An 11,482-nucleotide genomic window follows, 5' to 3' on the forward strand; every position below is an offset into this window, starting at 1 on the left:
AAAGTATCTCATGCTGAATTTTATTTGAAGTCATCGTAGTCTGGAGTTCGATTTTCCTGAAATGTTAGTACACACAAGAGCAAATACAAATCTTCTAAAATTGTTAGGAGATAACTATACATTTGAACAATAATGTTTGGAATCATCAAAACTATACAAGTTGCAAAAATGTAAGGCATGCAAATAGCAACTATCTTAACAAATCTTATAATTGCCCTGGACAATATTATTTAAATCTATTTAAACAACCATTTGAAGCCTTATTCTTCACCAAACCCTTCAACACTTCTCTCACTCGAGCTTTCCATTTATTGGTATGGCTGGCGGTAAAAGATCATGTGCACTTGCAAGTAGCTCTTCCAGGAGTGTTGTCGATCCTCGATTCCTTGAATAAGTATATGCTTGCTTTAAATCTGCTGTCATTAATCCCTCAAAAATCCTAAATCAACCCTCCATCAATTTTTAGGTATTACACCTTTTCGCCAACACATCCTTGGGCTTCATTCTCACTCTGCCTTTTCCTTTTAATTATGAACTCCTATTTGAGCTTTTGGACAATCTCTATTTCAATTTTGTTTTCACCTCCCTTCAGTCCTACGTTAATCGACATCTTGTCAAAATAATGTATCAAGATTTCTATGAATTTCTTCGATTGTCCACCACTGGAGACAAGCTCAATCTTCTAGCTTCTGATCCTAACTTCAACTGGACCCATGCCAACAACACCCTTAGGGATACCAATGCTCACTTTCATGACTCCTCTGTTAGTTCCCTAGTCAATGATGCACGAACAATCCAGCACATCCTTCATAACTCAATTATTCAAAAAGATCGAGATAGGATTCACATCACTCCCATCCTTTCACTCACCACCTACTATATCATGACCAACCTCTAATTTAATGATGCTGATCTTCTTTTCCAATACATTGAGCACTTAGCATGCATTAGGGATCCAGGCTATAAAACAAAGCCCAACCTAGCCCTTGGACACCTATTTAATATGTTCTTGAATCGAAATATAACCTTTAATTCCCTGCTCCACATGATCACCTCCTGATCTTTCTACTAAAATAGTTCCTTCCACACCCTCCACAGTACGCTTTGTCCCCATGTACACGAGGAGCCTGGGGAAGAAGAGGAATGTCCTATTATTACACCTTCCCCTATCTACCAACAACATTAGATTGAAGCTGGTACAGAGGTTTGATCAATGGTAGGCCATATTCGATGCCTATATAGTCTAGCAGTAGCTATAACATGACCAAGATGTGACCTAGTTTGGGGATCACTCTGCTTCCATTCATAGATTATTTCATCCACCACCACCTCCACCTAATCAATGTTACTCTTTCTAATTTATTTTTGTATTTATTTCTAAGTTTTTACTTGTTTCTGTACTATGTTCTATTTAGTGGTTGTTTTTTTGTGTCCTCCTTTTTGTGATGTCAAAAGGGGGAGTAGTGTTAGTGTTGTATCGTTTACTTATTTTAGTAAAATTTTCATTGCTTTGCTTATATTTCTCTTCTTTGTTTTATGTTTCATTTTTTTATTAAAAAAAAAATTTCAATACCTGCTTGATTTGAAATTATCTAACAAATGTTTACCATCATCAAAAAGGCAGAGATAGTTGTAAATTTAAATTCAAGCATTATAATTTTGATGATAACAAACAATCTCATTTCTCTACTACTATTACTACTGCACATCTATTTTAGTTGCCATGTATACTAAATTTTTCAAGTCCATAAGATCATTTTCAATTCAAGCCAGCTTAAGATTGGGTAGAATAAGACTGAGTCAATCTATAATTTTAATTCCTATGATTTTAAATTTTCTTGAGTCAAATGTAATAAGGTAGATCTTGATGCTAAGTAACCTTGAACACACATACTCAGGGGGAGAAATTTGGTGAGTTAGAGTTTTTGTATTTTTTATCATATCGTAGATGACGATTTCAAATCATCTTGAACGATTAGTTAAAAGTAGAAACCCTTTTTTTTTTAGAAAAGCAAATGAATGCATTAATAAAAACTAAAGCTATTACAAACTAGACCCATATACCGATTCCTCCTTTAACACTTGATTAAATATAGGGGGAATCTTATTCATATCTAAACCATCCCAAGAAAAGTTGCTAAAGAGAGCATATTTAGCACATAAGTTAGCTAAATTATTACAACCTTTATTCACCCAATTAAAAACAACAAAATTGAAATCTTTTAAGGAAGAAAGCTCATCTTTCCAATTACCTTTAAGATTTTGTAAAAAATTGATAATGTTTTTGTTGTCTCCTTCATTGATTTCACCTTTGTAGCCTTCCATCCAATCCTTCTGAGTGTATTTAAGCATATAAACCGCCAATAGTTCAAGAAATGAAATATCCCAATGAATACAAGTGATACCATAGGCTAGGAGAAGTCTTCCTCTACAATCTCTGATAACACCTCCTACTCCTCTATAAGATTTTGACAATGAAGCATCCACATTAATTTTGATCCAGTCGGGTGGAGGGGGGTACCAATGATTACACTGTCTAATGGGTTGATTGATACCCCAGTGGCCCGATATCTTGCTATCTCCCATAGAGGAAATTGAAGCATAGCTAACAAAATTCAAGGCTATTACGAAAGCATTTACATATTTCCCTCCATGAATAAATAGATTCCTAGCCTGCCAAGAGTGATAAACAGCATTACAATAAATATTTGTAATGAATTTATAATTTTTGGCACCTGATTCCATCCAATTCTAGCATTGTTGAAATGAGCTAAAAACTAAAAAGCTGAAGCCCCATTTGTTAAGATAATTAATCACATGTAATAGCTTCAAACAAATGACCGTGATATGGTCAATATCTTCTTTTACATTGCAACCTCTTGGACACCAGAACTCCTCTTGAATTTTTCTTTGAAATAGGAAAAAAAAGTAGGAATTGCATTATTGAATAAGCGCCACCAGAACACCTCCACCCTAGGTCTCAATTTAAGATGAGATATATAACTAATCATCCTGGACTATCAAGATCATACAGGACGATCAATCACATGTATGAAATTTAGCCATAAATTATATTTTAGGCATGTTTTTAGATTTGTAATTTTTGTCTAATCATCTTGGAGAATCAACATCATCATGGATAATGGTAGACAATCATGCTTAAATTGATTAGGTGATTAAGGAAAGTAATTAGGATTTGATTGATTGATCATATCATCTGGGACTATCACAAGATCATACTTGACGATCACTAAGAAAAACCTTTGTCTTCTTCTTGATCTCCTGGATGTCCCAAACTTTCAACTAGATGATAAAGTTTATTTTTAAACTAATCATATAGGATAATGTATACATCATCTTGGATGATCAATTATATTTCTATATCATCCTAATTTATTTCCTAGACGTCCAAAACTATCTGCTGGATGATTATGTTTGATTTTGAACTAATCATCCAGGATGATGTATACATCGTTCTAGATGATCGGATCAAATCATATGTTTTAATCATACATGATACCTAGATCGTCTAGGTAGAAAGGGCTGAGTTAAACTAATCGTACAGGATGATCTGTCGATCGTCATGGATGATCTTTGATGGCAAGTTGAAAATTAGGGCATTTTTTAATGCCTTCTATTTAAGCTCTCTTATTTTTTAATGATCAAATATTTTGCTATTATCCTGGCCCGAGGGAGCTTAGAGAAGGAGGAGGAGAGCTTGGGAGAAAGAGAGAATCTTGTGACGAAGAGTTTGTGAGGTGTTCACAAAGGTTGCTCCAAGAAAGAATTTAAGTCATCTTCTTTAATCATCAGCCTTAGCTCCTTGGTGGCTGTAGGGAGGCCTTCATAACCACTAGATCAAGGTTCTCTGCCTCATTCAAGAGGAAACAAAAGGTGTTGGGGTTCTCTGCCTACTTCAAGAGGAAGCAAAATGAGTCTAGGTTCTCTGCATCACCAGAGTTGGTGAAAAGAATTTTATAAGGGATTCTCTGCCTTGCTATCGGAGTAAAAGGAGAGACACTATAGTTTTAGTGCAATACTCGATGGGTGGCTTCGAGGAGAGGACATAGGTCAGGTTGACCAAACCACTATAAAATATGATGTGTTCTTTCTTATTACTTTATCGCATTTTAATTTCCTCACTTTATTTTTATATGGTTGATTATATGGTTATGGTCTTTGATTTGTTTTGTTAATCACTTACGCATTAAAGGTTGATCGTGTTTGTTTTAAAATATTCAAAAAGATTTTGCTTTTTATTTAAAATTTTGTAAAACCACCAATTCACCCCACCCGCCCCCTCTCGGTTAGCCTCAAACTAGTTCATAAGGGCTTAATAATCCTAACAAACTTTCAGAATAAGCACCCAAAAAAGGAGGAAGACACAAAAAAGCAGCATCTAGATTCAGCTTCCCTTCTAAAGTGACACCACAAAGGAATACCTGCACTAAGAAAATTCTGCAAACAAAGGTGATGCCCAAGATGGAAATAACAAAAATAAAAAATATAGTCTTGTTGATAATCCCAACAGTTATCCATAAAATATATTATAAGAATGCAAGACAAGGTATTAAAAAGCACTAAACAACTATAAGCTAAGTAGCCAAGATAACCAACAGTAACCCGATAACGGACAATGGCATAAACACAAGAAAAGATAGATGGGTTAAATAACCAGTTATCCTCCAACTTAGGATAGATAGCCAAAGCATCAAGAAAAAAGCTACATCACACTAACCCAAACCACTTCAAAAGCTATCAGGTTCCATTAAACAAAGTAAAACAACAAAGATTCCACAGTAGCCAAGCACGGGAATAGAGAAGATAAGCAAACTATAAAAAGTAATTAGAATAGCAATTGACAATTAAAAAAATAGCCCAAATGGCACTCTAGGTTAAAGCCAACCCAAATAAAGCACAGAATATCCATACTTATGAACAAGATATAGCTCAAAAGAACCAGATTATACATGAAGAAGGCAAATCATAACATCATGAAATAAACAAGACCCACAAACACACAAAGGACAAAGCTACAAAAATTAAAGCCACATAACCCGGCAAAAGCAATAACAGTGTGGCTCCAAAAAAACCAACCAACAAAACCCCAAAAACACCCAGAAAAAGCATACATAAATAGAGAATTCTAGGAATCATCGAGCAGTACATAGGAGAATTGCTGGCACCCAAATAGAATCAGAGCAACAAAAAGAAATAACATAAAGTGGATAACCTTTAGCACACCAAATAAGAGGCAACCCCCAAACAAAAAAATTAAGAACCTCAAGCTCTAACCACCAAACCACATTAAAGTCTAACATAGGGAAGATTAATTTTATGTAATCTTAAAAACCCTTTTAAGGGGGTAGGTAAGTTGGGAGCAGAAAGATCAATAAACAGTCCAAATCATAATCCAAATTGGTAAGCAACTCGACACAAGCATTCCCCTCCCTATACACATGAGAGAGGGAGTAGTTAACAAATACTTAATATCCCTCATAAGATAAAAAAAGAGTAGGATTGGACACAGTATCATCAATGTTATTTAAACAGTGAATACTATAAGTAGAATCAACATCAATCCCAATGTTAGAAATGTCAATAGAAATGCATAATCTAATCCCATGAAGAATAGCCTATAACTCAGCAAAGTTTACAATAGAATTATGTAAGAGATCCGTAAAAGTCATAATAATACTCCCATGATTGTCCCTAATAATCCCACCACACCCCGAGATGGAACCTTTGACATCACCATCAACATTAAGTTTATAAGAGTTATTAGGAGGTTTGATTCAGTAAGCAAACCTAAGATTAATAGAAGGATGATCATCCTCTAACTTAAGACCTAAATTAGATGCCACAAAGAAGTAATTCTTAAAATTATTGATAGAGAGAAAATTAATTGAAAAAGCCTCCTCAAAACCTTATCTTTCACATTCTTAATAGTCCTATAATTGTTCATACTAACACCATTAAAAAGGGAATTATTTCTATCCAATCATAAATACCACAAAACGAGAGAATGAATAACATTTCTTATATAGCCTTTAAACTTAATAAACCAAGAGTTAAGCATAGCATTAATAGATAATTTAGCATTAAAGCAATTTATTTTGAAATTATCATTAAAATAAGTCCAAGTTTTAATAGCTAAAGGACCTGAGAGAAAAAAAATGATGCATATAATCCACATGATAACAACATTGACACTTAGACAGCAAAATAAAGCCTCTTTTAATTAAGTTATCATTAGTAAGAATGAACTTATGCAAAATTCTCTAGATGAAAATAGTCATAATAAAAGGAATACTTTTATGTCAAATCATAGAAAAAATATTAGTAATATCATTCTTGGTTTTACAAGCATGCCAAGCATCCTTTAATCTGAATCTCCTATCTTTAGACAAATTGCATAATAATAAGTCATCTGAGTCAGTGTTCAGTGGGAGGTTAGAAATTTATGGAATAATAGAGTCAGGAATACATTAACAAATTTATTATAATCCCAACAATTTTCAGTAATGAAATAATTCACCTTAGCTGCCGTAGTGGAAGAGGTATTAATAATAGAATCAATAGAATGAGCACCTAGCTAACCAATGATCTTGCCAAAAGAAAATATTCCCACCACCAATCCCCCAAGAAATGTGGGGCTCAACAACCCATTTAACCTTGCAAAGTATCTACCATACTTTAGAGTCACCTTTGTTAAAAGAGAAAATAGTTAGGTGTAAGAGTTCATTAGTGATATTAAGCCCGTATGAACTAGCCCAAGCTAACTAAGAAGGTGGGCGAATTAGTATTTTAAAAATCTTTCAATAAAAAATAAAAACTCAAACCAAACCAAAATTCACCACAAAAAAATTTAAAGTGCGAAAATTAAATGCAAAAAAAGCATTAATTTTCCATCTTTTCTTCATAATTTTACCCCATAAGTTCATTTTATTTATTGAATATGCAAACTTTACATCAACCCTGAAAAAAAAAAAAAAAAAAAAAAAAAAAAAAAAAAAAAAACACGATCATTTAGCAAAAGGATCCAGATCCAATAAAAAAAAGTAAGAAGAAAAGAAAAAGATAAAGGCTATAAGTCAATAACATCATCATCATCCTTAGCTATTACTGGTGACACAATCAGTAAACTTTCTTATAGAATAGAGTTCTAAAACTGAACATTGTTCCATTGCCTCCGTTAACCTCCGCCGTGCGAGCACCTCTGGTGAGTCCATCGCTGTCCTCATCCCGGCAGCTCACCTGATTCCCATACCCAATGCAGCTGTTCACGTTCAAATTAAGGGCCTGTACTCCGCCGTCGGCAGCAGGGTGGGCGGGCGTGGAGGTGGTTGGACCGGACTTCGTTCCCTTATCTTTCGGCCCCATCCCGGTTCGTCGAAATTGCCAGACCGGGCTTGACCGGCCAAGATGGACCCCACTTCGGCTAGGGCTAGCAGCCCGCCTTCGACTGCCGGGGGACTCGCCGCGGGAATTGCTCCGGGAGCAGGGGGCGCTGCTAATCTTGCGGGAAGCTGAGCGGGGCCGGGCCCCGGTGTTGCCGGTGGAGCGGCTACGTGAGAAAGGCCAGATGTTGAGGTTGATGTTAAGGTCGGAAGAGCCGTTGCTACGGCTCCTGCGCTCCTTCTTCTTTTCATTCAATTCAGGCTTCTGCTCTCTGACTGCTTTGAATAAATCTTTCCAACGTCTAGAGCTAGATGTGGGCGATGAGGAGACAATGGCACCCGGGATTGAGTTGGCATGTGGGTAGACCGGCAGAGGCGGAGGTAGGTCCGCCGGATGCGGGCGTTGGATGGAGAGGTGGTGGAGGCGCTTTAGTTGCGCTTTTTGACTTGCGCTTTAGTTGCGCTTTGGTTGCGCTTTAGTTGCGCTTTGGTTGCGCTTTGGTTGCGCTTTGGTTGCGCTTTAGTTGCGCTTTAGTTGCGCTAATTTTAAATAATATTTTATTATTATCCGAACCTATCTCTGCGTTCGGTCACCTGACCCAATAATTTGCCCTTGGGAGCACATGGGAAGGCGGCCCACCACCAATAAAGAGATGCAATAAATGAAGGGATGGGGATGCAAAAAAGAGGACACAACGCTTAACACGGAGAGAGAGAGAGATTTATATCTTCTTTCTCGGTAGCTTTTTAGATGGCAGGAAAATAAAGAGGCGCTGTTGTTGTCTTTAAGAATCGAATAGAAGTCCATGGGCTTAGCGAGATTTCTCTCTCTCTCTTTCTCTTTGTGAGCTCTGCTAGGGTTTTGCTTTCACCCTAATTTTCCTTCCGCCTCCCCCAGCTGGGCGTCGTTTCCTCATGGCCGACTCGGAGTTTCCTCCGCTCCCCTCCTCCGCCCCATCCCTTCCTATCAACTCGGTTCTCCCTCTCTGGAAGAATCTTCTCTCCTCCACACCACAAGTCTCCACGACTTTCTCACACTCTCTCACCTTTGTCCCAGCTCAAAACCTCACCGCTCAATTTACCAGTGAAGAGTATGTTGCTAGAGCACCCGAATGGTCACTTTCTCTGGTAGGCTACTCTATCGGGCGGCGGTCATTCTACGAAGCCCTTCCCATGGTGATAAAAAAAACATGGGCTCTCCAAGGTTCACTCTCTCTACTAACCATGGATGATGGTTTCTTCTTACTTAAATTCACTGCCATTGAAGACTATGAGCTAGCTTGGACTGGAGGTCCATGGTTCTTTTTCGGAAAGACGTTCATCCTGCAGAAATGAACGCCGGATTTCGTCCCTAAACGTGAGGAATTTCCTTCCATTCCTTTATGGATTAAGATCATGAATTTGCCGCTCTCTCTCTCTCTGGACCCCGGAAGGTATCTCTAAACTTGCAAGCTGTGTTGGTATTCCTATAGCTGTTGATGCTTTAACGGCTGCTAAAACTAGTCTTACATTCGCACGAATTTGTGTACAAGTCACCAGTAACTCTCCCTTACCTGAGGAAATCTTTTTCTCTATTGATGGTAAATCCACACCCTTAAGAGTGCAATATGACTGGAAACCAGAAAAATGCTCCCAATGCGGTTCGATTATGCATCCTCCTACTCTTTGTCCAAAAAATCCCATTCTAAAGTCCCAAGCTATAACAAACCAGAGAGGCAGAAGCTCAAGCCGTAAACCTCAACCATCTCCTCCTCCCATACTTACAATTCCTAAGCCCAATCCTCCCAAGCCGATCCAGACAAACCCACACATGGACCTTTTACCCAACCCATCTCAATCACAAAACACCACCAATGACACTCTTATCCCGAACTTGAATTCTCCGTCTGATGACTTTCAGGATATCACTGATATCATCCCTCAACCTCAGCAACCCCCCCTCTTGAACAATAACAATAAATTCCATGCCCTGTGTGAGCAGGACTCCTTAGAAGAGGATCTCCCTCCTACCAGCCAACCTCCTAACTATACCACTACCAATACTATAACTACTAATCCTAATCTCAGTAGCCCACCGCAAACCTCACCCCGCAACCATCAACCCAACATTCCCACAAACCTCAATGATTCATCCACTTCTACATCCCTCTCCTCTAAAACCCAGCAGCCGAATAATCAAAGCCAGAAACAAACCAGAGGCAAGCAAGCTAAGAAAGCCTCTACCCCAAATTCCAAATCCCAATGACCCTCCCTAACTTTGCAGCCTAGAATACCCGTGGGTTTAACAGCCTGGACAAAGTTATTTGCTGCAAACAGTTAGCCCGAGCCCTTAATCTTGACCTCCTTATTATTCTGGAAGCAAAAATCACTAATCCAAACTTTTCCAACCTTTGGTTTCAAGACAACCACAAAATCTTCCCTAAGGAAGCCTCATGTGACAACTTTTCTCACTCCAACCCTAGGCGTATTTGGATAAAATGGAATGAGGATGCTATCAATTTTACCACTCAACATATGACTAGTCAATTTATTCATGGCATTATTACTGTTGGCTCTTCTATTATTTGTGCTGTTACTGCCATTTATGCTAGTAATTCTCATGCTGAAAGACAAACTCTGTGGAAAAATATACAAGATATTGTTGGCTCTATCTCTATGTCATGGGTTGTTCTCGGTGACTTTAACTGTTGCCGAACTCTGAATGATAAAGTTGGTGGCACTACTCTCTCTCATGCTAAATTAGGTGATTTTAACAGCATGGTGTTCAATACTGGATTACATAAGCTCTCTTCTGTTGGTCACTTCTTCACCTGACACAACCAACAGCACACAACCCCATCCACATCAAGTTAGACAGGGTTTTAATCAATGACTGTTGGCTCACCAATTTCCCTAACTCTTTCTATAAGGTTGGGGACCCTGAATGCTCAGATCACTCTCCTTTAATCATGATAGATTCCACTCATATCAAAAGGGGCCACCGTTTCCAGTTAAAAATTTTTTGCACTATATTCCCGAAGTTCTGGAATTGCATTATGGATGATGTCTTCTCTCTTCCCAATAGTAGTAGTCCCTTGAGCTCCTTCAATTACAAGCTTAAGACTCTCAAGAATTCCCTTAAGCAAAAGAATTGGTCCAATGCCAATTCCATTCAATTGGAAATTGACTCACTCATGGCTCAACAACATTCTGTGATCACTCAATCCAACACAATCCTTTGGACAATCAACTCAACAGCAATCTTAAGACCATCAACTCTAAGCTTGCTTTCAACCAAGCCTCTCTCACTAGTTGGATTACTCAAAGAGCCAAAGTGAATTGGCTAACACATGGCGAAGATGACTTAAAGTTCTTATATGCCAAAATAAACATTTCAAAAAACCACAACCGTATCAAGGAAATCCCCAATGAGCATGGGACTTATTCTACTCACCAAGACATTGCCAATGTCTTTATCAACCATTTCAGCAAACTTTTTAACACTATTACTCCTACAAGCTTGAACCGACATTCCACTGATATCCCGGCTGGCAATACTATTCCTCCTCATCTTATATCCTCTCTTATTGCACCGGTGACTATTGGTGAAATTAAGGGTATCATATTTTCTGGCAAATCCATGCTCCCGGCCCTGACGGTTTTACTATGTATTTTTATAAATCCACTTGGAATGTCATACAACACCAAATGTGCAAAGCTGTAACCTCCTTCTTTTCCACTGGATACATGCCTAGGCAAGTAAAAGCTACTGCTATAGCTCTTATACCAAAACACCCTCATGCCAATAACGTGAAGGATTTTAGACCTATTGCTTTATGCAATGTTATTTATAAGATTATTGCCAAAATAATTTCCAATAGAATGAAGGAGGTTTTTCCCTACATTATTCACCCTAGCCAAGGAGGTTTCATTCATAAAAGAATCATCTCTGATAACATTCTCTTAGCTACTGAGCTACTTGGAAACTTTAACCTCAAAGCCAAGAATAAGTATTTATGTGCTAAATTTGATATCACCAAAGCCTTTGACACTGTTTCCTGAGAATTTCTTTATAAAAGGCTTGAGGCTAAAGGGTTCCCCGA

The 11,482-nt window shown here is 37.9% G+C and overlaps 1 protein-coding gene across 1 annotated transcript; it reads right to left on the minus strand.

Annotated features, from left to right (window-relative positions):
• Positions 1-7,137: 7,137 nt before the first annotated feature.
• Positions 7,138-10,950, minus strand: LOC110092455. The gene is made up of 2 exons (XM_028700058.1): positions 10,834-10,950; positions 7,138-7,827 (listed from the first exon to the last, which is right to left on the minus strand). The coding sequence occupies exons 1-2, from the start codon at positions 10,948-10,950 to the stop codon at positions 7,138-7,140; spliced, it is 807 nt and encodes a 268-aa protein (XP_028555891.1).
• Between the last annotated feature and the right edge of the window lie 532 nt (positions 10,951-11,482).

This window comes from Dendrobium catenatum, unplaced genomic scaffold, assembly GCF_001605985.2.
Source record: "Dendrobium catenatum unplaced genomic scaffold, ASM160598v2 fragScaff_scaffold_1446, whole genome shotgun sequence".
Lineage (NCBI taxonomy): Eukaryota > Viridiplantae > Streptophyta > Magnoliopsida > Asparagales > Orchidaceae > Dendrobium > Dendrobium catenatum.

What these genes read in the sequence shown, in the direction of transcription:
- LOC110092455 (XM_028700058.1), bottom strand. Translation starts at nt 10,950, where the DNA reads ATGAGGAGGAATAGTATTGCCAGCCGGGATATCAGTGGAATGTCGGTT. An exon ending in AAGACATTGGCAATGTCTTG is followed by an intron (nt 7,828 to 10,833) that starts GTGAGTAGAATA and finishes GCGCAACTAAAG; the next exon opens with CGCCTCCACCACCTCTCCAT.